Source organism: Orcinus orca, chromosome 8 (genome assembly GCF_937001465.1).
Source record: "Orcinus orca chromosome 8, mOrcOrc1.1, whole genome shotgun sequence".
NCBI lineage: Eukaryota > Metazoa > Chordata > Mammalia > Artiodactyla > Delphinidae > Orcinus > Orcinus orca.
Window position 1 is genome coordinate 6182658 of NC_064566.1, and position 26638 is coordinate 6209295.

The following is a 26638-nucleotide window of genomic DNA, read 5'->3' on the forward strand; positions in this document are numbered from 1 at the left end:
CCCGAGTCCAGGTGGTGGGTCCACCTGGCTGTGAGTCCACCTGGCTGTGAGGTAGGCTTGGGACCAGGGTCCCTTAACCACAAGGACCCGAAACAGAGAAACCTGAGCCACTCCCAGACGTTAAGACACTACTTCGGGGAGAAGAGGGCTCTCTTTGCTGCAATGGCCCAGCTGGTGGGCCAGGCTGTGTGTTTTGGTTGACAGCCCCAGCCGAGGCCCCAGCCAACAGCTAACACCTACCACTGGACATGTAGATGGGAGCAGCCTGCTGTGGGTGAAGTCAAAGAGAGCTGAGCCAAGAGACAGAGAGAGAAATTTCTGAGAATACTGTCTGAGCAGCTGGATCCAGCTGTGCCTGAAGCTACTATATTCTGGGCTTCTTAATTACTCAAGCCTACGAAGTCCCCTTTGCTGTAGGCAAATTTGAAATAGGTTTCCTCACTTATAACCAAGAAATTCCAAATGATGGAGCCCTTAGAAGTGCATCTGGGCTTTGCCTTGAAGGTACTTGGGGAGATATTTAGGAAGTGGATTTTAGTAAGTTCACCACCCCCACCTTTCTGTATTGTCCCCAACCTCCAAGACACACGTGGTCACCTTTTTTTTTTTTTTTTTTTGCTGTACGCGGGCCTCTCACTGCCGTGACCTCTCCTGTTGTGGAGCACAGGCTCCAGACGCGCAGGCTCAGCAGCCATGGCTCACGGGCCCAGCCGCTCCTCGGCATGTGGGACCCTCCCGGACCGGGGCACGAACCCGCATCCCCCGCATCGACAGGCGGACTCTCTGCGCCACCAGGGAAGCCCAGGTGGTCACCTTTTCCATTAAGCCTTCACTGATGTGCAGTTTGGATTTCTCCTCTAGGCTGTCATGGGACATATGGTCCAGCCTCTACTTCCATTGTTTACATGGATTGGTATCTTCTGCGCCACTGCCTGGAGGATGGGGACCATGGCCAACACGTGGCCCCTGTCAGAGGCTTGCAGAAGTGATGTTCGCCAGGTGGAACAAAGGCCCTTCCCCTGCCCTTGAGCCTCCTCTTAGCTTTACATCACCACCAGCAGCACCGGGGCTGGGGACGCTCACCTCACAGGAATACCATTTGCTGAGCACTAGGGCTTGCACCTAGCAAGCCTTCGATCAACGTGTGCCGTAACTATTACAACTGTGGTTACTGCCTGCAGCTACCGTAGTCGGCTAACCCTGTCCTGGGTTCTGGCCCCCTCCATGCTGGTCCAGGAACACAGGAAGGAGGAGAAGGGGCGTGAGCTCACCTGTGCTCAGCACAGAAGCCAACCGCACCTCGTAGCAGGGCTTTCCATCCTGGCCGACCTCCTTGAAGAGCCGTGTGTTGTAGGCACTGAGGTTCTGGAAAAGACCAGGGCAGGGGTTTGGGAGAGAGTAAGTCCAGAGCGGGCTGTGGGGTGGGGGGAGGGAAAGTGGGTCACACCAGGGAGAGAAGATACACTGGTAAAGCAGTCCGGGGCCTCCGGTGGACGTGCCTGAGTTGTCTGCGAGGGGAGAGAGCAGGGGCAGGCCAGGGCAGACTCCCGCTCTGCTCAGTACACTGAGCGCTAACTTTTACTAAGCGCTGTGCAAGACACTTCGTGACCTCAGCTAACCCGGGGTACAGGAGGCAGGTCCCATTCCACAGATAAGGAAATGTCGCTGTGTGGCTGAGCTGGGAGGTGACAGTGACACATGGATGCCACAGCCCAATCCAAGCAGCTCTGATGTCCTGTGTCCTCCTGCCCTGAGGCTGTCACAGGGCCCTTCAGCCCAGGGTGGGGCAGGGGCAGCTCCATCAGGGCACACACGGGGACATCTTCATTCACGCCAGGCTGACCCTTAGACGAGGATTCCCAAGTCTTCTCCACCTCAAGGACCCAAGATGCCCATGTCTCTGGGCCCAAGCTGAGACACAGGAGTGGGCGCCAGTGCCAAGGGGACCCCAACAAACCACCACCCCAAGTTCCCCAACCCCCAAACCTGTGAGTCCAGAAAGTCTTGGGCTAGTTTGGCATCTTCCATGGTACAGTTCCCAGAGAAATAGGTGGTGATTCCCTGTCAGGGAAGGGGCAGATGGGAAATAGGAGTTGCTGAGTTGGGTTGGGGAAGCTGGTGAATTCCTTCCCAGCCACCCTCTCCAGCCTCTGGCTTCCTCCACTTCCTCTCAGCAGCCTCCACTGTCCCTCTCCAACTCTTTCCAGGGGGAAAAAATTACAACACAAACAACAAACAGAGGCCCAAGTCCAGCCTTCCTGAAGCTCTGTGCCAGCCTCTCGCGGGCCCGCCCCTACGGTTTGCTGCATCCCTCACCCCACGCAGCTCCCAAGCAGCCTCCAGAGGTGGGAAGCTTTGGCCCCCTCCTTTCCCATGCCCCCTCCTCAGCTCCCTCCAGCTCTCAGCTTCTCTCCTTCCTTCCTCCTGCACATGGCATCCCAGGATGTCAGAACTGGGAGGGCATTCAGAAAGCGTTCCATCCAACCTGCTTACAAATGATGGCGCTGAGGCCTGCAGTGGAGGGCAGCTTGGCCTCAGGCGTGACGGACAGCCCGCTGCCTCCCCATCAGGTGCCCCTCCCTCCATACCAGGCGGCCCCCAAGAATGCCCTCCACTCCCCAGTGTGGCTGGGGGGGCCTCACCTCCTTCCCCAGCCCGAGGTGTCGAAGCCTCGATTCCAGAGAGAACATGAGCTCCCCGCAGGTCTGCCAGAGGCCCCTGACTTCCTCCGGGTGCTGCTCCGCGGCCTTACTACCCAGGATCACACGTTCCAGCTTCTCCTGCAGGGGAAGGGAGGCCTGTGGCCTGGCCACACCACCCGAACCTGCCTCCTGGAGCGCCCCCCTCCCCGCCCCCATCGACCCCCAAGCTCTTCTCCCACAGTCTAAGACCTTCTGGCCCAGAGTGCAGTTGACAGACCGGCAGCATTGACTTTGCCCGAGAAATGCAGACCCTCACGCCCCACCTGCTCAGGCCTGCTGGGTCAGAAGCTGCATTTCAACAAGCTCGCCAGGCAATTCGTGCACTCAGTAGGGGCTGAGAGCCCTGGTGTAAGAGCTGCCTCTGCCCCAGATGGGCCTGAGCCCCGTGGTCCCAGAGAGGGACTCCTCATGCCCAGGCTCCTCCGCTGTCCTCAGTGGTGACAGGCAGGCTCCACCTCTGCAGCACCTAACAGCGCACAGAGCCCTTTCACAGCCTCTGCTCATTCGTCCCTCAGGTCAGCAGGGTCAGGAGGTGGCTGCAGCACCCAAGGCCGTGCAGTGTGGTAGTGACAAGGTCAAAGCTCCTCTCAGGGCCCGACTCCCACTGGGGCTCCATCTGCTGCATGCCCCGCCCCCCCATCCCACTGGCCCCAAACTGCCCACCTTTCCCAGCCGTCTTCAGCTCACCTTGGGCAGGTTGGGAACAAACTTGGTGTCACCAAAGGACTTGTAGTTGCCCATGTTGGAGTAGACACCTGCAGTGTAGACCAGGAACGCCTGGGGGAAAGGGGGTCAGAGGAAGCACAGCCTCCCTACCCCACGGAGGTTCCCTCCTGGGATATTAACACCCCAGAGGAAGCAGTATGGGTGAGGCTGGGAGACTGGCGGGGCAGGACCCACATCCTGGGAGGCCCCAGTCTGGCCACAACATGCTTTCACAGCCCAGTCTTCACACACTCATCGTCCAGCCAAACTGGTCTTCTCAACAGCTACCAAATACATCCAAGCCCTCATGCACCTTGTTCCCTTTACACCAGCACCCTCCCAGCCACCTGCCGCCCTCTCATGTGACCCCCGAGGCCCAGTGCAAACACCACCTCCTTCTGCAGGAAGGGCTGTCCACAGCCCTCACCTGGCAGGCAGCCAGCACCGGAAGCATCAAACGTTAGGGCTGGAGGGGCCTTGGTCAACTACTCTGTGGTTTTTGCCGGCCCCAAATCTAGGCTCCCTTCCTCTGGCAATAAGGCCTCACATTTTCCTTTTGGGATAGGGCGAAATCTCCCTTCCCCAACTCCAGGGCTGGACACAGGCCCAAGGTGGCCAATAAGAGCCCAACCAGGACATTTCCCAGTGGCAACGAGCCTCCGGTTTATACCAAGACTCATCAGGCCTGAGTCCCCTGGAGCTCCCCTACTGGGGTGACGGAAGAAAGCAAAGCTGAGAGATGAAGACTGCATCACCATGGTATCACCAAGCCCCTGAATCTGGTCGTGCCTGAAGCCTCCCTAGCCCTGGACTTTTCAATTATGTGAGCCAGTAATTCTCTCTTTTTTTAAATAGACTTTATTCTATAGAGTAGGTTTAGGTTTCCAGCAAAACTGAGCGGCAGGCACAGAGATTACTCCAAAGTCCCCTATCCCCACACAGGCACAGCCTCCCCCATTTTAATAGCCCGCACTAGACTGGTGCATTTCTTACAACTGATGAACCTACATTGACACCTCATCACCCAAAGGTCATATTTTACATTAGGGTTCACTCTTGGCATTGTACATTCTATGTGTTTAGACAGATGTATAATGACATATATCTACCATTATGTATGATACATTACTCTGTATTATACAGAGTAGTTTCAGTGTCCTAAAAATCCTCTGAGCCCGTCCTCCCTCCCAACGCCTGGCAACTACTGATCTTTTTACTATCTCCATAGTTTTGCCTTTTCCAAAATATCATATAGTTGGAACCATACAGTATGTACCCTTTTCAGATTGGTTTCTTTCACCCAGTAATAGGCATTTAACTTTCTCCATGTCTTTTCATGGCTTGATAGCTCATTTCTTTTTAGCACTAGATAATGTTCCATTGTCTGATGTACCACAGTTTGTTTATTGAGTCAGCTGCTGAAGAACATCTCAGTTACTTCCAAGTTTTGGCAGTTATGAATACAGCCGCTATAAAAATCGTGTGCAGGGGCTTCCCTGGTGGCGCAGTGGTTGAGAGTCCGCCTGCCGATGCAGGGGACACGGGTTCGTGTCCCAGTTCGGGAAGATCCTACATGTCGCGGAGCGGCTGGGCCTGTGAGCCATGACCGCTGAGCCTGCACGTCCGGAGCCTGTGCTCCGCAACGGGAGAGGCCCGCGTACCGGAAAAAAAAAAAAAAATCGTGTGCAGGTTTTTTTGTGGACATAAGTTTCACTTCAAGTTTTCACTTTGGTAAATACCAAGGAGCATGACTGCTGAATCGTATGGCAAGAGTACGTTTAATTTTATAAGGAAGTGCCAAACTCTCTTCCAAAGTGGTTGTACCATTTTGCATTCCCACCAGCAATGAACAAAAGTTCCTATTTTTGCACATCCTTGCCAATATTTGGTGTTGTCAGTGTTTTAGATTTTGGCTGATCTAATAAGTATATAATGGCATCTTGTTTTTTAAGTTTGCAATTCCCTAATGACATACAATGTGGAGCATCTTTCCATGTGATTATTTTCCATCTGCATATCTTCTTTGGTGAAATATCTGTTAAGGTCTTTGTCCATTTTTAAATCGCGTTGCTCATTTTCTTACTGTTGAGTTTTGTGGGGTTTTTTTGCGGTACGTGGGCCTCCCACTGCCATGGCTCACGGGCCCAGCCGCTCCGCGGCACGTGGGATCCTCCCAGACCGGGGCACGAACCCGCATCCCCTGCATCGGCAGGCGGACTCTCAACCACTGCGCCACCAGGGAAGCCCTTACTGTTGAGTTTTAAGAGTTCTTTGTACATCTTGGATAACAGTCCTTTATTAGACATATATTTGCAAATATTTTCTCCCAGTCTGTGACCTATCTTTTCATTCTCTTGACAGTGTCTTACACAGAGCAGAAAACTTTAATTTTAATAAGTTCAGCTTATCAATTATTTCTTTCATGGATCATACTTGGTGTTGTATCTAAAAAGTCACCTGCATACCCAAGGTCATCTAGATTTTCTCCTATGTTATCTTCTGGGAGTTTTATAGTTTTGTGTTTAAATTTAAGGCTGTGATTCATTTTGAGTTAATTTTTGTGAAGGATGTAAGGTCTGTGTCTAGATTCTTTTTTTTTTTTTTTTAACATATGGATGCCCAGTTGTTCTAGCACCATCTACTAAAAAGACTATTTTTATTTCATTGTATTGCCTTTGCTCTTTGTCAAAGATTTGTGGACTATTATTTATGGGGGTCTATTTCTGGGCTCTCTATTCTACTGCACTGATCTATTAGTCTATTATTTTGCCAACAGAACACTGTCTTTTTTTAAAATTAATTAATTAATTAATTTTTATTTTTGGCTGCATTGGGCCTTTATTGCTGCACGCAGGCTTCCTCTAGTTGCGGCGAGCGGGGGCTACTTTTCATTGTGGTGCATGGGCTTCTCACCGCAGTGGCTTCTCTTGTTGCGGAGCACAGGCTCTAGGCATGTGGGCTTCAGGAGTTGTGGCACGTGGGCTCAGTAGTTGTGGCCCACAGGCTCTAGAGTACAGGCTCAGAAGTTGTGGTGCATGGGCTTAGTTGCTCCACGGCATGTGGGATCTTCCGGGACCAGGGCTTGAACCTGTGTCCCCTGCATCAGCAGGCGGATTCTTAACCACTGCGCCACCAGGGAAGCCCCAGAACACTGTCTTGATTACTGTAACTTTATAGTAAGTCTTGAACTAGAGTACTATCAGTCCTCCAACTTTGTTCTTCTGCTTCATTATTGTGTTGGCTATTCTGAGTCTTTTGCCTCGCCATATTAACTTTAGAATCAGTTTGCCGGTATCCACAAAACAACTTGCTGGGATTTTGACTGGGATTGCATTGAATTTATAGATCAAGTTGGGAAGGAGTGACATCTTGACAATATTGAATCTTTCTATGCACAAACATGGAATTTCTCTCCATTTATTTAGTTCTTCTTTGATATTTTTCATCAGAGTTTTGTAGTTTTCCTCATATAAGTCTTGCACACATTTTGTTGGATTTACGACTAAGTATTTCAACATTTTTGAGTGCTATTGTAAATGGAATTCTGTTTTAAATTTCAAATTCTACTTGTTCATTGCTGGAATATAGGTAAGCAATTGGCTTTTGTGTATTAACTTTGCATCCTACAAACTTGCTATAATCACTTATGAGTTCTAAGAGTTTTGGGTTGATTCTTTCAGATTTTCTACATAGACAATCATGTCATCTGTGAACAAAGACAGTATTATGTCTTCCTTCACAATCTGTGTACCTGTTATTTCTTTTTCTTGTCTTATTGCATTAGCTAGGACTTCCAGTACAATGTTAAAAAGTAGTGGTGAGAGGGGACATCCTTGCCTTATTCCTGATGTTAGTGGGAAAGTTTTTCACCACTAAATATGATGTTAGCTGTAAGATTTCTGGTTTTCTGACAGTTTTTATCATGAATGGGTGTTGGATTTTGCCAAATGCTCCTTCTGCATCTATTGATATGATCGTGTGATTTTTCTTCTCTAGCCTATTGATGTGATGATTTACATTTATTGATTTCTGAATGTTGAACCAGATTGGCAGGATAAATCCTACTTGGTCATGGTACATGATTCTTTTTATATGTTGTTGGATTCAATTTACTAACATTTTATTGAGGATTTTTGCATCTATGCTCATGAGACATATTGGTCTGTAGTTTTCTTTTCTTTCATTGTAATTTTTGTCTGATTTTGGTTTTAGGGTAATACTGGCCTCACAGAATGAGTTAGAAATTATTCCCTCTGCTTTTCTCTTCTGAAAGAGATTGTAGAGAATTGGTATGTTTAGTACCAATTAAGTTAGTACTACTAACTTAAATGTTTAGTAGTGAACCTATATTGGCTTGATGTTTTCTGTTTTAGAAGGTTGTTTATTAATTATTGATTCTATTTCTCTAATAGATATAGGCCTATGTAGATTATCTATTTCTTCTTGTGTGAGTTTTGGCAGATTATGTCTTTCAAGGAATTGGTCCATTTCATATAGGTTATCAAATTTGTGGGCATAAAATTTTTCATAGTATTCCTTGATTATCATTTGAATGCCCATGGATCTGTAGTGATGTCCCTTCTTTCATTTCTGATATCAGCAGTTTGCGACCTCTCACTTCTTTTCTTAGTTAACCTGGCTAGAGGTTTATTGATTGCTATGATCTGAATGTTTGTGTCCCTCCAAAATCAGTATGTTGAAACCTAACCTCCAAGGCCATGGTATTAGGAGATGGGGCCTTTGGGAGGAGATTAGATCATGAGGGAATAGCCCTCCTCATTGAGATTAGTGCCCCTACAAAAGAGATCCCAGAGAGCCAGCTCAAATGATCCATCATGTGAAATCACAGTGAGAAGTCAGCAGTCTGCAACCCAGAAGAGGGCTTTCACCAGAACCCAACCATGCTGGCACCTGTCTTCCATTCTTTTTCTGCCTTCTGTGGTTTTAACTGAGCGTTTTATATGATTCCATTTTCTCTCCTTTCTTAGCATATCAGTTGTACTTCTTTTTCTAGTTTTTTCAGTGGTTGAGTTTGCAATATACATTTACAACTAATTCAAGTCCACTTCATGGGCAGTTTGAGTACCTTATAATAACAAAAGGATCCTAATTCTTGCCTCCTTTCCCTCATATCACTTCTGTCATTCATTTCACTTCTACATAAGCATATACATACATGTACACATAAGCACACATAGTTGGATATGTTGCTGCTATTATTATTTTGGACAAACTGTTATCTCTGAGATCAATTAAGAATAAGAAAAATAAAAGGTTTTATTTTACCTTCACTTATTCCTTCTCCAGTGCCTTTCCTTTTTTTACTGTACATCTGAGTTTCTGACCTATATCATTTTCCTTCTCTCTAAAGAACTTTTATCATTTCCTGCAAAGCAGATCTATTGGCAACACATTCCCTCAACTTTTGTTTGTCTGAGAAAGTCTTTATTTCCACTTTACTTTTGAAGGATAATTTCACAGGGTACAGAATTCTAGGTTGGTGGCTTTTTATCTCAACACTGTAAATATTTCAGCCCACTCTTCTTGCTTGCGTGATTTCTGAAAGGTCAGATGTAATTCTTCTCTTTGTTCCTCTGTAGATAATTTTTCCTTCTGGGTTCTTTCAGGACTTTTTCTTTCTCTTTGATTTTCTGTAGTTTAAACATGATATGCCTACATGTAGGTTTTGTTTGTTTTTCTTTTTTGTTTTGCACTTACTATCCTACTTGGTGTTCTCTGAACTTCCTGGATCTGTGGTTTGGTATCTGACATCAATTTGGGGAAATACTCAGTCATTATTATTTCAGATATTTCTTCTGTTTCTTTCTTTCTTCTTCTGGTTTTACCACTATATATATGTTACACTGCTTATAGTTGTCCCAGTTCTTAGATATCTTATTCTGTTTTCTTCAGTCTTTTTTCTTTGCTTTTCAGTTTCGGAGGTTTTTATTGAGATACCCTCAAGCTCAGAGATTCTTTCCTCTGCTATGTCAAGTCTACTAATAAGCCCACCAAATGTGTCCTTCACTTCTATTAGTGTTTTTTTGATCTCTAGCACTTTTTGGATCTTTGTTGGAATTTCCATCTCTCTGCCTACATTGCCCATCTGTTCTTTTTTTTTAATTGAAGTATAGTTAATTTACAATATTGTGTTAGTTTCAAGTATACAGCAAAATGATTCAGATATATATATGTATATATCTATATATGGATTTTTTGGGGGGGTTTTTTGCGGTACGTGGGCCTCTCACTGCTGTGGCCTCTCCCATTGCGCAGCACAGGCTCCGGACGTGCAGGCTCAGCGGCCATGGCTCACGGGCCCAGCCGCTCCACGGCATGTGGGATCTTCCCAGACCGGGGCACGAACCGTGTCCCCTGCATCAGCAGGTGGACTCTCAACCACTGCGCCACCAGGGAAGCCCTATATATGTATTCTTATTCAGATTCTTTTCTATTATAGGTTATTACAAGATACTGAGTATAGTTCCCTGTGCTATACAATAGGTCCTTGTTGTTTACCTATTTTATATATAGTAGTGTATATATGTTAATCCCAAACTGCCCATCTGTTCTTGCATGCTGTTTACTTTATCCATTAGCACCCTTAGAATATTAGTCATAGTTGTTTTAATTCCTGGTCTGATAAGTCCAACATCCCTGCCATATCTGAGTCTGGTTCTGATACTTGCTCTGTCTCTTCAAGCTGTGTTTTTTGCCTTTAAGAATGTTTTGGAATTTTTTTCTTGATAGCCAGACATGATGTGCTAGGTAAAAGGAACTGTCATAAATAGGCCTTTATTAAGGTGATGGTAAGGTGTTGGGGCAGGGGAAGCATTCTAGAATCCCATGATTAGGTCTCAGTCCTTTAGTGTGCCTTTGCTGCTGGACTATGAACTTCACATGTGCTTCTCAGTCCCATGTTCCCACCACTCCTCTTAGGTGGGACAGATGGTCAGAGCTATGGAGCTGGGTATTTCCCTTCTTCCAGATCAGTTAGGCTCTGATAAAACCCTAGCAGGTTTGGTTCTGGTTAAACAGTTTTTCCTGAGGGCAGACTGTGTTAGGAAGAACAGAATGTTCTAGCATATTTCAAAAATGGTTCCTTTTCCTCTCCTCCTGTGAGGAGCATGAGGGACTTTTTCTCTGAAATTCATTATGAGAACCAGGTCAAGCTCCTGGATGTAAAATCCCCCAAACTGTGGGCCCCCCTTATGACTGGGTCCCCTTGGAGTTTTTAACTCTTAGAATTGTCCACATTGAGCCTCCAGCAATTCATCAGTTACAGTTCAGGTTTTCCTACCCCAGCACTGGTTCTGTGGAGGTTTCTGCTCATGAATTTTTGCTCTGGTAAGTTGTGATTCTCTGTACCTGCCTGTCTGTCTCTCCAATTTTGGGGGCAGCAGTTTGCCCTGTGACCTCACTTCTCTTAAGGATCTAAGAAGAGTTGTTGATTTTTCAATTTCTTCAGCTTCCTTACATGCCAGACCAGACTGGGAGTCAAGGTTTTTTTTTTTTTCTTCATTTAAGCCAATTTGAGGTGGGTTTCTGTTACTTACAAACAAAAGAATCCCACTGAAAATAATGAATACTTGGGTAGCACTTTTCCATTAATAAGTACTTCCCCAGCTATTAGCTCTTTTAATGAGTAAATCAAGGCCTAGAGACGGGATGTGATTACTCACAGTTCAAAAAAACGTAGAAGAAACAGCCTGGGCCTCAGCGCAGAGATAAGCAATCCAATCCCTTTATTTTACATATAGAAAGACAGACCATATCCTCATACATTCTTGGTGAAGCTTTTTCAGATGATGATTTAACAGCACCAATCAATTGCCAATGTACAGAGCCTTTGACCCAGCAATTCTACTTCTACAAATAGATCCTACTCACACATGTGCATAAGTATGCTCATCGTGGTATTGTTTGTAAGAAGAGTAGAGAAAAACCTAAATGTCCATCAATAAAGAAAAGATTAAATTGATTATAGTGTACATTGCTGTGGAATGCTTCACAGCCAATAAAAAAGAATGAGGTGGATTTATACGTACCCCATGTAAGTTCTCCAAGACATGGTGTTCAGTGAAAAAAGCAGAACTCATAAGAATACATAGAATGTGATCTCATATGTAAAAGAGAAAATAAGGAACTAATACACGTGCATATGTACATGTACAGGTATGCAATACAGGCAGAGGACTGAAAAGGTTATATATCCTACCATCTTCAGTGGTTACCTCTGGGGAGGACACTGAGAACAAATGATCTTTTTGTTTTGTTTTGTGTCTTTCTGCATTTCTGTAATGCATTAAGAATGCATTAATGTATTCCTTGGCCAACAGACCCACAGACAGACAAAAACAAGGGGACAGGCAGAACATTCTGCCCAGGGACACACAACACGGTAGAGGAAGATATGGTCAGAACACAGACCTCCTGATTCCTACACTGGACTCATTCCTCTACCGCCTCCGAATCTCCACAGCTGTTTCCTTTACTCCACAGCCCTTGTTATAATCACAGCAGCCACCACTTATCTTGGCATCAGGTTGCTACAACCCTAAGAGGTACAGACTATCCTCACGCATATCTTGAAGACGAGAAGACTGAAGCTCCAGGAGGGGATGTCCCTGTGTTTGAAACCTTTCGTCTAATGCAAAGAGACAGAAAGTCCTTTGTACCCCTGCTTCCTGGCCCCTCACACCCAGAAGCCACTCAGGAAATGCAGGCTGGCCTGAGAGAACTGACCTGATATTCCTCTTCGGTAAGGCCCTCAGCCAGGGCATGCTGGCGCAGCTGGTCGGGGTCCTGCGCACGGAAGAGGCGGCTGAGCAAGGCATAGATGTAGGGGGCCTCAGGGGAGGTCTGCAGCAGCACGGCCAGGCCTCCATACCAGGCAGCCCGTGACAGGTGGTGGGCATAGAGGCGCTCTGTGGGTAACAGCAGGCGGAAGGCCTCGCGGCAGTCCAGGCTAGACACGCCGATGTCATTGGGGAGGATGTACTGGGTGTCCGCCATGGGTCCTGCTGAGAACCATCACCATGATCACAGCCATCATTTATCGCACGCCAACTGCACACCTGACTCTGCACTCTCACAGTCTGATTTAATCCTCTCCAAAGTCCATGAGGAAGGGAATACCACTGTACCCATGCACCAGATATGCTAACTGAGGCTCAGCGATGGTTAGGTGACTCACCCAAGGAGATTACAAAATATTCTGGTAGGCAATGTTTGGCCCATGGCCTCTCAAACTTAAAGACTGAATCCAACTACCTAGTATTACAGTTGGGGAAACATGTCCAGAGAGGCTAGAGCTTTGCCTAATAACACAAGGGAGAGGTCAGAAGCAGAGATCTGCACCTCTGGACTCCCAGCCCCAGGCCTCATTCCTCCCCTCCTCCTTCTCTGACCTCCTAGCCTCCTCCTTCAGAATCATCCTGCAGGTTCTTCAATTCTGCCCACCACTGTGCTCATAAGGACAAAGTCCCAGTTGGAAGACCCAGGTTCCAATCCTGGCTCAGCCCCAGACTCCTAATATCAAGTCAATTGTTTTACTTTTCTGCCCCTCCATTACAGCCTCTGTAAGATGAGATTGATAGTAACCCCAGCCTCACCACGTGGGTATGCAAATTAGATGAGGTCACGAGGTCACAAGGTCACCCCAATCGAATGGAATGTACCTACAGCAGTAAATGATTTTCCCTGAACTCTTCCTCTCTCACTGATCCCAGGATCTGTCCCACCCTCATCCCTCTGCCTTTTCTTCGGTCCTCCGTCCTCCTGTCCTCTCCCTGTACTGGGCCAGGGGAGCTACCCTAGCTACAGAAATTCAGAGTTGGGAGAAAACTCATTTTACAGTTAGGGAGATTGAGGCCAAGCAACTTACCGAAGGTCTCACTGCCCGGTTGGGATCCGGGTGTCTCCCACCCCAGAGTATACTCCACAAAGCCCTCTCTTACTAGGAATGAGTTTCCAACCTCCCCCGCCCCTCCCGATGCTGCTCCCCAATAGCACAATCCCCTGGGCTCTAAAAGGAGTGTTAACCCTTTGCTGCCTGGAGCATTCCTTGGCCTCGGGGCCGCGATGAATTTGGCAGGGGTACGGGATGGGTGGGCAGAAAGAGAATGATCTTGCGCTCGGCCCAGACTCGCCCTGTCCCCCGAGGATGACACATTGTGACCCCGAAACCCGGGCGCTGCGCCTCACCTCACCTGCAGCAGCTGCTCCGATCGCAAACTCACTTCCTGCTTCCGGCTCCCCCCCCATTCATTGGGGCTCCGCGAACTCCGCCCCCACCAGCCAATTGCCGGGCCTCGGGGTCCGGACGGGCATCGCCTTCAGCCAATAGGCGCACCGAGGCGAGCTTCGCCGGCATGCCGGCTCCCCGCCCCAGGCACCACGGCGTCGTAAGCAGAACGGCCCCTGTGGCCTTGGCCTTTTGTCGGCAGGTGGCGCCCGCGCGGGGGTCAGGAACCTCAGTGGCCTGGCCGGTGGCGGCCTAGTTCCGGCAGACGGGGCTGGCGAGGGACCCCGAGTCCAGGCGGGGCGGCGTAGCTGTCGCGGACAGAGCACCAGGGATTCCCCCCCCACAGTCCTGACCTCCGCTCTCCTTTGGGGTTTTTCCCAGTCCCCCGAGCTCAGTTTTGTATGGGGGAACCTGCACCGTGGGAGTGATGTGGTCCTTCCTCGGTGGAGTCGAGGGCCAGGGGGCGGAGACTCTTCAGAGACTGCAAAACCCTTCGCGCAGGGAATCGAGGCTACAGGTGAGCGGGCTCCTGCCAGGGCTGACATGGTCCTACCGTGTGGGGGGCGCGGAGAAACGCCCCCAAGTACTTCCCTGCACCGCTACCGACTTACCGTGGGCCTGATGGGGGCTGCAGCGGAGTATCTTCGAGCCTCAGTTTCCTCAGCACAAAGGGGCGAGGGGCCTGGCAGTTCCCCGGTGCTTGCCGGGTGCCTGACGGATGAGAAAGCCGCCTGTGACCCCAAAAGGCTGCCCAGGGCAGAGCCGAGCCTTGGATGTCTGGAGAGACTCACAGGAGGATGGCCTGGGCGGGGAATGGCATGTGGAAGGGCCAAGCGCCCAGCCTGGGCGAAGTGGGGAACATGGTGAGGGTCCCAAGTCAGAGGTGGGGCAGAGCCAGGCCATCTACGGTCCAGTCAGGCCTCCCCTGCCTACTGGCTGTGTGTCCTTGAGTGGGACACTTTACCTCTCTGAGTCTTGGCTTCCTCAGCCAGAGAACCAGGCTAAAAATCGTCTTTACTCGGAGGGATGTTGTAGGCTTGAGTGAAGTGTTGACAGGGTAGTGCTGCCCCCTAGTGTTGTGCAGAGAGGGGTGGAAGAGAGGGGATACCCTTCTTGCCAGCCTTGGCCACACCTGTGTCTCAGCCCAGAGCAGCAGCTGCCCACCAGTGGCACCAGTTTCTCATTCACAAAAAGTGCCCAAGGCCCTGCTTGGCACAGTGGTGCGAACTGTTGACTCTGATGGTGATTTTCATTGTAGGGAGGAGCTCAATAAATTGGTCTGTGTCCTTAGAAAATCACTTTTCTTCCCTGTGCCTCGATTTTCATTGTCTTTAACATGCGTGTAAAGTCTTCCTTGACTCGGGAGAGGTTGAAATGTACACAGATAAAGAAGGAAGTGCCTTCCATGGACACCAGTGGGCAGCTCAGGCCAAGGAAAGATCCCAGTACTCCTGGGAAACCCCCAACCAAGCTGCATTTTTATCTTCACAGCTAATACGAGCACTTCCTGAGGGTCTGTGCTAGCAGCTTGACATGGAGGATCCCATTTAATTCTTGCAGAAACCCTGAGATAGGATATCATTTTACCTGTTGCACATATGGGGAAATGGAGGCTGATGGATTCATTGACTTCCCTAAGGCCACCCAGGAAGTCCTCAGGTGTCCCTGAACTGGGGTCTAGCCTTCCACCACATTGTCCCCTCCACCTGTCCCAACACACACACACACACACACAGTGTCACATGCAGCAGCCTAATCCCTGGAGTCATGACCATCCCCAACCTTGGCTCTTGCCCATGGGAATGAAGGAGAAGGTGAGGAAGTAATATTAAGTACATACTATGTTACAGGTGTCCTCCATACATTCACAACCACCTGGCAACATAGGGACTGTTATTCCATTTAACAGCTAAGGAGACTGAGGCTCCAAGAGTTGGAAAGGGGTAGAGCTGAACCAAGACCAGGGCTGTCTGACCCCCTCCACCAACACCTCTGAGTTCTCCCTCGTGTGGCACGTGTGCCTTTTGCTTGCCTCTCCTCCTAGAGAGTCTGAGGTTCCCTGATAGAAATGGCATGGGAGTGTTCCCCCGTTTGGTTCTCAAAAGAGTGAGAAGAGAGGAACTGGAAAGAGTTGGATTCTTACTGCTCTGGCTGTGTGTGTGTGTGTGTGTAGTTGCAATGCTCCCAAGTCCACCCCAGCATCCCCATCTGGGCTCCCCCTCTGTGACAGTGTGATGCTCTAGTAGCAAGAGCCTGATCACCTCCTCTCACCACCAGCAAGTGCCCTCTCTCCTCTCAACAGTCCCCGGTCTGGTCTCTGTGGCTCCAGCCCACCGTGTGGATTAGGGCAGGTCCCTCCCCTTGGAATCTGTACTCCCTAAGGCTCTGTCTTCCACTGGGGATGATGCCCAGGTCAGGCTGGTACTCAGAGCCTCTTCTTCAGATTTTTATATTTCCAGAACCTCCATCTACCTGTCTTTCCAACTTGCTTGCCCCAGGAAAGCTCTGGGGCAATCCCAGCAGCACCCCGAGCTTGCCTTGGCTCTCAGGAAGAGGCGACACTTAGCCAAGATGAATAGGGATCCAGTTCAGACTTGGCCTCTATGGCAACCAAGGCCCACCAGACCCCAGCCCAACATTCCCAGCCTTCATTCCTCTTTTCTGCCTCCTCCACACCCACCTCATTGGTCATCAAGCATTTTCCCTGCCACACCTTTGCCCATGCTGTTCCCCTTACCTGGGTTGCCCTCCAGACCCCTCCATCCCTGTCCAAGGAAAGCAGCCCAGTGTGATGGGGAGAGGGCAGGCTCTGAGGCTAGGCAGTCAGCTGCGGATTCGAATCTGACTTGGCCACTTTCCAGCTGTGTGACTTGGAGCATGTGTTTTAATCTCCCTGTAAACAGAAATGGTAACACCTCCCTCCCTGGGTTACTGGGAGGATTAAATAATAAAACCTCTGAGAAGCAGAGCCTGGTGCCTGGTGAGTGCTCAATGAACACAGTTATTATTACCATTAGCACAGTGCAGGGCACACAGTGGGCATTCGGTGATGGTAGCCCTTGTGTCACAGCCAACACTCTGGAACCACGAGTCCTCTCCCCGCCCCCCCGCCCCTGCTCAACTCCTGACTGTCCAGAAATGAGAATCGGAACTTTCACCCAGCATCTTCCCTGTCAGCATGGCGCCAGCATCTCGTTCCAGCCACCTTTCTGCCCCCTGAAGCCCATGCTCCAGCCACTCTGAACCTCTCACTCAGTTCCCTGCATACTTATACCTGAGCCTGTGCTCGGCCTCCCTTCTGCCTTAAGTACCCCCCCACCACTTCCTGTGGATCCTTCCTGTGGGGATTCCCAGCAGTCCAACGAGGCGGAGCCCTTATGCGCCTCCTCAGTGAAGCCTCTCTCACTCCTCACTTTTCTACCCTCCGGTGAGACCAGCTTCACAGCTCCTGGTGATTCTCTGATCCCAGCACACAGGAAGCCATGCTGTCCTTCAGTAATTGGTCTGTCATCCACTAGGCTGTGAACTCTACCAGGCAGGGAACCAGGTCTGACTGTCTCTGTCTCTGTGTCCCCAGATCCCACTTGGCAAGGAGTCCTGCCCACAGTAGGTATCCGCAGATGTCGGTCCCAGCCTGCTGCCCACCCGGCACTCCCTTAGGGGCTGGAGGCGTTGCACACATGCAGGACACGAGGGATTTGTGAGGGCAGCTGAGCAGCAAGGTTTATAGAGGAACCCAGGGCAGCAGCAGGGTGATTATCTGGAACTGGGTCGGCAGGCTCAGGGCACAGCCAGCCTAAGCTGGGGGTCAGGGGCCCATGGCCCCTTCATTCCCCCAGGGGCACAGTGTAGGTGGCATGATGTGGGATGCCCCAGGAAGGGCCAGGGCGTAGGGGTGAGCCTCCCTCCATCAGCCCGGGACAGAGCTGGTGCTGAGGGCCCCATCATTCTGACCAAGGTAGGGGTCCCAGAGACCCCCCTTTGGAGCCAGAGTTAAGAGGGGAAGGGCACCATCCATCCAACCCGTCCATCTGGTGTGGCGATGTGCCAGCAGGTAGAGTCCCACATGCAGAGCTCCCTCTGGGCTGCAGGAGGTGGGGGACCTGGGTGGGCAGGTGGGCGCGGCAGCAGGGGGCCCCCAGGGAGCCTAGTCCAGCGGCCCCTGGAAAATGAGGCGGACACAGCCATGCTCGCCGGTGAGCCAGGCCCCGCAAAAGGGACAAGCAGCGTGGAAAGCGTGGGTGCCATGGGGCAGTGGCGTCTGAGCCCAGTAGCGGGCAGTCTTCTCAGAGCAGACGTGGCCACAAGGTGCGAAGGCGTGGCTGGGCGGCCCGGGGTCCAGGCAGAGGCCGGCCTCCTGGCCGAGCCACAGGGGCACGTAGGGCCCCACGAGGCGGCAGAGAGGACACTCGCGCTCCTGGGGGCCCCGCTCGCGTCGGCAGCCCCAGCCGTGGTAGCCGTGGACGTGGCCACAGCGGACGTAGACCCAGGGCTGCTGCTTGTCAGGTGCCGTGCGGCCACGGGCCGGGCTGGGGAAGGCGAGGGTGCTGAGGCCCACGGGACACTGGGGCCGTGCTGCATTCGCCTCCTGCCTCTGGGCCTCCAGCTGCTTCAGCGTGGGCGCCCGCAGCAGCCCCGCCGGCGTGCGCCACAGCAGCGTAGCTCCACACAGGTCAATGAGGGAGCCGTCCTGCAGCACGTTGGACTCGTTTTCCACCTGCAAGGGCAGCAGAAGAGCCTTATTGCCCAAGAGGCTCCTGAACCCCCTGCCACTGGGCCGCCGTGACCCCAGTCAAGCCACCCATCCATCCCACTGAACCTCCCTAGAGAGAGCACTCTGGACCCGTGGGGCTGGCTGGGGCAGAGGAGGGGGTTGGACTGGGGCAGAGGAGGGGGGAGGGTGGGGGCAGAGCAGCAGAAAAGACTGAGAAGCCACGTGGGAGGGGAGGCAAGTGGTCCCAGGCAGACACTGTCCGAAAAAACAGCAACAACAAAAAACACCCAGGCAGGCACCATTCCTTACACTCAGTGGAACGTGGGCCTTGGTCACCTCATCTGTCAAATCAGAAGGCCTGGACCAAAATGGGAGTTTTCTAAAACATTTTCCCAGGCTCTCCCCTAATGGCAGAGGCCAGAAACTCCTCTGTCCAAAACGCTGGGGACTTAGCCCAAAGCAGGGGTCCTAAGGGTTGAGGTTAAAAGCAAGGACTCTGGCACTAGATCGTCGGGGTGTGAATGCTGGCCTCAGCATTGACTAACTCTGTGTCCCTGGTCAAGTAACTTATCCTCTCTGTGTCTTAATTTCCTTATCCTCAAGATGGATTTTACTTCCCTGTATAGCAAGTGGTTTTCATGAATCAATGTAAACACTTGGAACGGTGCCCAGAACATAGTAGGTGCTCAATAAGTGTGTCCTAGTGAAACGTTCAAAAGCATAATTTTAAAAAGTAATGTTTCCCCAGATCTCCCAATAGAATTGATGCTCTGGAAAGATAAGCCATGCTTTTCCTCGAGGTTTGGCATCTCCTTGCCCGAGGTGCTCATACCTAGGAAAAGCTCTGCGTGGCCCATTTGAGGATCTTCGCCACATGACGTTGGGCAAAGCCCCTATGTCTCTCTAGGACTCTCCCAGCCCCTAGCATTAGTTCTCTGGTCTGTACCACATGGAGCGTTCACTGTCACCTGTGTCAGAACTACTCCAAGGCCCTTTCCTGCTGGGAGAGAATAAAGCTAAACCCGTGTGAACGTGACAGACATGTTACAAACTGCCAACATTTCAGGCTACAAACTGCTCACACACAGGCCAAGTGTCACCCTCATAGGAGGGTGTGAATTTTTCAGCTGCTGGCATCCTCAAAGCCACTTGGTACTGCACGGTGTGTTTGTGTGGGTGCCACTTCACATCACCCCAGGGACCTCCGGCAGTATGTGGGCTACACTTGGAGATGCTGGTCTGTTCCCCTCTGTGGTGCAAGTGGCACGTGCCCCCAGATGGACCCTGTTGGGGATCCCTTGTGCAGCAGGACTGGAGATCATCTGTCCTGGCTTGGGAAGGGGGAAGGGGAGATTGGGAGGACCCAGGAAGGATGAGGGGGTGGGGAGGAGGGTGGACAGGCCACCTACCAGCTTCCCCCGCTGCTGTGCCGAGCGGCTGTCCCTCAGAGTATATACATTCCCACAGACCGAGATCTCCCGCCAGACACCCGGGGCCGAGTCCTCAGAGAAGCCGCCTGCTGGGTGCATCACCAGGACCCCGTTGGTGGTTAAGCCGTCCATCAGGCCGTCAGGGGTCCGCCATTTGGCTGCCCGCTCCTGGGACCACACGTGGGATCAGATCACATCCCCGAGTGGCCCCCAGCAGGCTGCGAGCCAGGAGTGCTGCCCCTCTACCCTCGAGCTCAGAGGTGGCCCGGAGAGGACTAGAATTGGTGCTGCGTGACCTTGGGCATCACCTGACCTCTCTGAGCCTCGCTTTGCTCATTTGTTAAGTGGGGTTGCTAATCCCCGCATAGGTCATGGTTATGATTACTGCAGGCTGGTCCATCACCCCAGGATGCTGCCCCTCCCCAGCCTACCCCTTGGCTCACTCTCAGATGTAGTGCTGGTCCCTGCCCGGGGGGCTCACTCACTCCAAGGAAGATGTTGCTGGAGGCATCGAAGCCAGCGGCATAGATGCGGGCGGTATAGGGCGGCCGGCGGTCACAGAGGATGCGACAGGCATAGCGGGAGATGGTGCTCTGGGCAGAGGGGCCCTCGGCAGCCCCTCCTCCAGGGGACGTGTCTGTTACCACAAAGTCGATCATGTTCTCCGTGGAGCGGCCAATCTGTGAGGGAGGGGAGGGCAGGCACAGGAATGCTGTGTGCACAGGTCAGTCCTGCGGGCTTCCCATCCCAGGGTTCCCAGCAGCTGCTCTGTGCAGGGTCACCAAACAAGGAGGAGACAGCACCATCCCAGCTCCCTGGGGGTCTCCACATCCAATCACTGGTGTCTATGTTTCTCCTTCTCTGTCTCCCCCCCAGTTCCTGGAAGCACCCCACTCAATTAAAAACTAGCTGATTTGTGGATAGAACAGTGAAAGGGTAACTGACACCCATAGTCTGGGAATGTTCAAATGTTAGTAGAAAATAGTGAATTTTTGGTAAATATTTACTATATATCATGTTAAGCATTTCGTGTGCAATATCTCAGTTAATCTTCCCAACGATGCCCTGGGGTGGGACTATAATGGGCCCCACTTTATAGATGAGGAAACCAAGGCCCAGAGAGGTTAAGCGACTCTTGCCCAAAGTCATCCAGCTACTAACTGATGGAGCTGGGAGCAGAAGCCAGGCAGTGCGACTCTCACAACACACTCTGAACTCATAAACTGTATGCCTCCCGCAGGTGGGAGTCCAGGCTTGGGTCTGAATCTTGATCCAGCCACTGACTTCCTGTGTGACTGGGAAGTCAACAACCCTCACTGGGGTGTCCTGCTTCCTCATCTGAAGAGTGATCCACTGCACTGAGGACACAAAGTACCTGCCCCGTGGCCACGAGCCACCCCCTGGAACACCTGCAGAGCTGAGTGTCCAGACCTGGTGGTCAAGTGGCCAAGGCTTGTGGAGGCACCCGACCATACCTGGAACATGTCTGTGTCACTGTCATGTGTGTACTCGACTATGACCGAGTGGCTCCGGGACAGTGTGTATGAGATGCTGTGCTGGCCACGGTTGCTCAGTGCCTGGTGACAGAAAGGAGAAGTCACTTTCCCGGGCATTTGGCCAGGAGAAGGGTTAGCCTCTAAGCCAGAAGCTGGAGCCCAAGGCCCAGTGGCCACTCCTAGGGAAGGGGCGGCTCCACCCTTTGCAGAGGGTGTATTGTGCAGTTGACACTTTACACAGGTTACCTTGTTTGATCCCTAAAGCCACCCGAAGGAGGCATGGTTATCATTCCCGATTTACAGTTGAGGGAACTGCAGCTCCAAGAGGAGAAGAAACTGGCCTAAGGTCTAACAGCTGGAAACAGCAGAGCCCGAATTCTAACCCAAACCCTCTGCAGCCAAAGGCCTTTCCTTTGTCATTGCTGTGTGACTGTCACATCCCCTCTCTGAGCCTTGGCCGCCTCTAAAATGATGCTGACCACTTCCATCCAACGGATGGGGTCTGGTGGTCAAGGAAACACTGTGCAGACTGTAACACATGGCAAGGGATCTCCCACCAGCACCATTTCTCTGGGGCAGTGAGTGAAGACACAGTGGGCTCCCCTGCTCCAGCGGGGCTGTGGGCAGGTAGGACTGGGAAGACCAGCACCCAGGACTGCTAGGACAAGCTGCTTGCCTTGGACACAAGCGGTGTGGAGATGTGGTGCATGACGTCCGGCTTCACTCCATTGGCGTGTGGCCGGCGGTTCAGTGCCAGGCGGCTTCGGCGGCGGCCCTTGTCCCCACTTGCCAGACACCCATTGTAGCTGTGGATGTGAGGGATAAGAAGAAAGGGTTGCAGGGAGAGAGAGAGAAAGTGAGCCCCTGAGAGACTAGGAGGAACTGCCAACTTCTGGGCAGATCCTACCTTAATAAACAAGCCCTAGAACCACCCACAACTAGAAGACCCTACTCTATCCAGTTGGTGCCTTCGGGGAGTGGGGTGGGGGTCAGAATATCCTCAAAAGGCCTTGCATCCAATTAACCAGTGTTTTCTGGATTCCTGAACCATGCCTGGCCGGGTGCCAGGTGCTGGCATGGTATAGTGACACACCACAGTCAGTTCTGTGCCCTAAGTTTTTCAAGGAACCTGGGTGCCACCTGCCATGACCCAGGCACAAGCCAAGTGTGCCCCAGGCCCAGAGACAGGAGAAGGGAATTCTGGCCCCAGGATCAGGTTTCTAAGAGAGGGGACACCCATACTGGGCCTTGAAGAACTAGAAAGGATTCACCTTCAGCAAACTGTCATTAATTATATCACAAGTACTACTGGAAACCAGAATGAAAGAAAAAAAACAGACCCACAATGCCACTACCTCCATATCGCCACACACATCAAATTTCTACCTTCCTTTCCAGCTCTCGTCCGGAGGGAATGATTGTGGAAGGCAAAGATGGAGTGAGTCATAACCTTGATCGCTGCCATGTACCGGAGCCTCCCGTGTTCTTGGTGCTTCGCATTATTAATTACCTAATGGAACGTGTGCAACGTCCTGCCAGGCAAGTATCTTTCTTCTCATTTTACGAATGAGGAAAATTGAGGCTCAGGGAGATAAAATGACTTGCCTGAGGTCCCAGGCTAGTCAGTGAGAAAAGTCTAGATGTGAACTCGGGTCTGTCTGACTCCAGCCTCTTCTGCAGAAGACTTTCTGTAGGAGGGCTCACCCTGAGCAAAGGCCTTGAGGCTGGAAGGGTTTGGTGAGATCACAGAGTGATGATTTGGGTGGTAAAGTGCAGCAGGGGAAAATGAACTTGGTGGGAGGGCCCTGAACACCAGGCTGAGGATTCCGGACTTTTTTCCATAAGCAGTGGGGAGCCATGGAAGGTTTGGCGGCAGGAAGTGAAAAGGATGAATAGCTGGCAAATACAGCTGAGGACCACTTGAATCAGAATCTTCCCCGGCCTCACACATGGAGATTCTGATTCTGTAGGTTTGGGATGGGCCTGTCAATGGGTATTTTCCAATGTGCTCGCCAGGTGGCTCTGATGTCCAGCCAGTGTGGGGCTTCACTGCCCTGCAGAGAACAAATGGCAGTCAAGAGGGCCTGTCCCCTTAGGTCTGAGCTCTCCCTCATCAGTGGCCTCACCCTCAGCTGCAATGCCAGCTCTTCCTTTGGGACATCGAGCAGCTGCTTTTTTTTTTTTTTTTGAAAGTGTGGAGTCCTAACCACTGGACCACCAGGGAATTCCGAAGCAGCTGCTTTTCTAATGCAAGCACCCCTGAGAGGGGCATCACTTTTGCCCTTGTAAGCTCTTCCCACATATGGGGGGTGGGACAGTTCAGGACACAGGCTGGGGGCTCAGACTGGCCTGGCTTCAATCCTGGCTTTCCCGCTTATCATATGACCTCTGTAAAATGGGGTTAATTTATCAGGACCTACCTCACAGGTTCATTGTGAGAACTAAAGGAGATAAAGCATTTAAAAACGCTTGGCACAGAGTTTGGCATATATATAGCAAGCCCTTGGTAAGTGTTAGCTATTATTATTATTATTACTGAAAAAAAAGTACATGGCATGTACATGTCAACAAACAGTAGCCATTATTATTTCTAAATAATCATCACAATGATAACATAGCTTATCATATACTTTCTTCGGGGTAGAGAGAGAGGCCAAAAGGAGGTACAGACAGGGGAGGAAGGAGAGGAATTTTTGCCTGGGGCAAGAGCTAGGTGGGTGGTGCAGAGATCCTGGTCAGGTGAAGACCAGGAAGGGATGAGCTCTACTCAGCCACCAACTCATGTCTCTTCCTCTCTCCTGGCCTCAGTTTCCTCATCTGTAGCATGAGGGTCAGCTGTAGCTTAGCAAAAGTTCACTAGACCTAGAGTAAAAAGCCCTGGGTCCAAATCCCAGCCCTGCCACTTACCAGCTGTGTGCCCTTGGGCCAGTCACTTCCCCTCTCTGAGCCTCGGTTTCCTCACCTCCTTCCTCACAGCATCTTTGTGAAGATTGAAATGAAATAATGTCCATGAAAGGGCTCGGCACAGGCCTGCCTCCCAGAACACTTGGTGTGTGCCAGGCACTGTCCTACGTGCTTTACAGAAATCACCTCATTCATTCCTTCCAACAACCCTCTGAGGTATTATTATTAGCATCCCTATTGGGAAATGGGAAAACAGAGGCACAGGGAAGTTAAGCAACTTGCAAGGCAGGATTTGAACCAAGCAGTTTTGCTGGAGAACCAGAGTTCTTCACCTCAGACTACACACACTAGGTGCTTTATGAAAGGCAGCTGGTGTTACTTTCTTCTGCTCAGAAACGTGGGTGGGCAGTTAGAGTTGTCTCAGTAATTTATGAAAAATGGGAAGATAAAATAATAATTATGAATTGAGGTGGGCTTGGTCAACTTTGTCTCTCAGCTGGGAAGGTGAGAAGGGACAAACAGCAGAAGGCCCTAAGTGGGGAGAGCCGGGGCCCTTGGTCTGGCTGTCCTGTGGGGTGCCTGTTGCCCCGCCCCACCTGAACCAGGGAGGCTCACCCCAGAACGATGAGTTCACCATACTTGATGGGCTCCTCCCCTGGCTGTGCATCTTCACTGGGAGAAGAGAGGACACAAGAGCCCTGGTTCTCTGGGTGCTGGAGGTCTGAGGTTCGGGGGGAGCCCACTTCAGGGTTTCCTTCCAACACCATTCTGGGCAGAGTGGGAGAGGAGAAAAAGAGCTTTGCAGCCTCCCACCCCAGCCCCCTCAATGCCAGCTCCAGCCTGCTGCAGGCCACCTAGGCTAACAACAGAGTGACCTTTCACCCACTCTGTTGCTATGGCAACCACTTCACTTCTGCCTCCCCTAAACTGACAGGGTTGCTGGGATACCAGGGAAGGGAGATGGATGGGATGGAACCAAGAGGGTGGGGCTGCACAGAGGGTCAGAATATTTGGCAGGGGCAGAGGGATGGACCAACTTGGGGTGGCCAGAAGCTTCTTTTTGGCCAGGACCTCAGTCTGGGATGTGCTTGGAAGAAAGTCACCCCAGGAGTTGGGGGCCCTTACTGCTCATCCTTCACTCAGTTCCTGGGTTTGGCTCTCAGCCCCAGGACCTCTGAGTAACACTTCTGTCAGGTTTTTGGAATCTACCTGTCCATCTTAATCTTTCTGCCCCTTTGCCGGTCTAGGCCTCCGTCTGTCTGTCTGTTTTCTCAGTGACTCTCTGTCCCCGCCGCTGTCCTTTTCGCCATCTCTCTACCCACGCTCCTCCCCATCTCCGCCTGTCTGGCCACCTCTACCTCCCCATCCATCTGCCCCAGTCTCCCCATCTTGTCCTCGCCCTGCGGGCAGTCCTCTGGACCCCTCCCCGGTGCACCCCCCTCCCTCCCTCAGGTGTCAGTCTGCAGTCCCCGGGCCGCCCGGGTCTCTGGAGGCCTGTGGGGGCGGCGCTCCCCCCTCCCGCTCGGGCTGCAGCAGAGCCGGTCCCCGCAGGAAGCCTGTTTGGAAAATATCCCAGCGCAGGAGGGACTGCGCCGGGGCAGGCCGGCGCCCCGCGCCCGGGGCAGGCACAATGACAGCCCAGCACATACGCAGATACACACCCGGCGGCCCCTCCACACAAACACGCGCGCTCACACACACAGTCCAGCACAACCCGAGCCCCGCGGGCAGTGCCCGGACGGGCGCAGAGTCCACCCTCGACCCGCCACAGCAGGCGCGATCGCGCAGAGAGCCACAGGCGCCCGCCCTCAGACCAAGTACCCCTGCCACCCAGACACTCAAACACGCCCCCAGCGTCCGCTGGGGCCCGCCCGGCGAAGCCCCCGCCCCCTCCGCCCCGGCGGCCTCACCTGGCCGAGCTCCGGCCTCCGCTTGGCGCCTCTCCCTCCGCGCCTCCCTCCTGCTCGGCCCTGGGGCTGCTGCGGCGGGATGGGCCCGGCCCGCGGCGGCTCCGCGCTGCCTCGTCACGGAGACACCCGGAGCCGGGGGAGGGGTACGGGCGCCAACAGCCACGCTCCGCCCCCTGTCCTTATGCCCCGCCCCGTGTAAGCCCCGCCCCACTCAAGACTCCGCCCCTTGCGGCGAAGCTCTTCCCCAGTCGGCGGAGCCCCGCCCTTTCGCAGGAAACCACGCCCCTTATATGGCCCCGCCTTCGGGCCCTTGGAAGCCCCGCCCACCACTCTATTTTAGGAACTCCCCCGCCCAACTTCGCCAGCTCTGGGACTCTTAGGTAGTCTACGAGACCCCTCCCCCAGTTCGGGCTCCCCTGACCCCGCCCTCATTTCTGGGGACTCCCGAGTTCTCCTTGAGACCCTGGCGCCCCCTCCCCCACCGCGGTCTAGGACCTTCCCACTGGACTGGAGGCCCCTTTCCCCACCTTA

The 26638-nt window shown here is 51.9% G+C and overlaps 2 protein-coding genes and 1 long non-coding RNA gene across 11 annotated transcripts in view; 1 reads left to right on the top strand and 2 right to left on the bottom strand.

Moving 5' to 3' along the window:
* The window catches only part of DPP3 (dipeptidyl peptidase 3), a 34289-nt gene extending 20548 nt beyond the window's left edge, over window positions 1–13741 (bottom strand). Inside the window, exons 1-6 of one of the 5 annotated variants that reach the window (XM_004277967.3) lie at window positions 13619–13741; window positions 12153–12427; window positions 3390–3479; window positions 2643–2780; window positions 1987–2061; window positions 1272–1365 (exon numbers count right to left, since the gene is read on the bottom strand). In XM_004277967.3, coding sequence (XP_004278015.3) covers window positions 1272–1365; window positions 1987–2061; window positions 2643–2780; window positions 3390–3479; window positions 12153–12427; window positions 13619–13673 — 727 coding nt within the window. In that variant the 5' untranslated portion in view covers window positions 13674–13741. Of the gene's footprint in view, window positions 1–1271; window positions 1366–1986; window positions 2062–2642; window positions 3480–12152; window positions 12432–13613 lie in introns of those variants that run through there. The other 4 variants (XM_012536119.3, XM_049713845.1, XM_033402292.2 and 1 more) reach the window with 4 other exon arrangements.
* Window positions 1–23770, top strand: LOC125965239 (uncharacterized). Its single transcript, XR_007478893.1, has 3 exons — window positions 1–18; window positions 13977–14170; window positions 22692–23770. It is a non-coding gene; the product is annotated as an uncharacterized LOC125965239 (long non-coding RNA).
* PELI3 (pellino E3 ubiquitin protein ligase family member 3) lies at window positions 17351–26274 on the bottom strand. 5 transcript variants are annotated; one of them, XM_004277964.3, is made up of 8 exons: window positions 26108–26270; window positions 24813–24965; window positions 24201–24272; window positions 21970–22099; window positions 21273–21374; window positions 20283–20477; window positions 19777–19965; window positions 17351–18370 (listed from the first exon to the last, which is right to left on the bottom strand). In XM_004277964.3, the coding sequence occupies exons 2-8, from the start codon at window positions 24962–24964 to the stop codon at window positions 17801–17803; spliced, it is 1410 nt and encodes a 469-aa protein (XP_004278012.1). In that variant the 5' UTR covers window position 24965; window positions 26108–26270; the 3' UTR covers window positions 17351–17800. The 5 variants fall into 5 exon arrangements, with proteins under 5 accessions (XP_004278012.1, XP_049569814.1, XP_033258199.1 ...); XM_049713857.1 differs by lacking the exon at window positions 19777–19965 and having other exon boundaries at window positions 20241–20477; window positions 26108–26274; XM_033402308.2 differs by lacking the exon at window positions 19777–19965 and having other exon boundaries at window positions 26108–26273.
* Window positions 26275–26638: the final 364 nt, after the last annotated feature.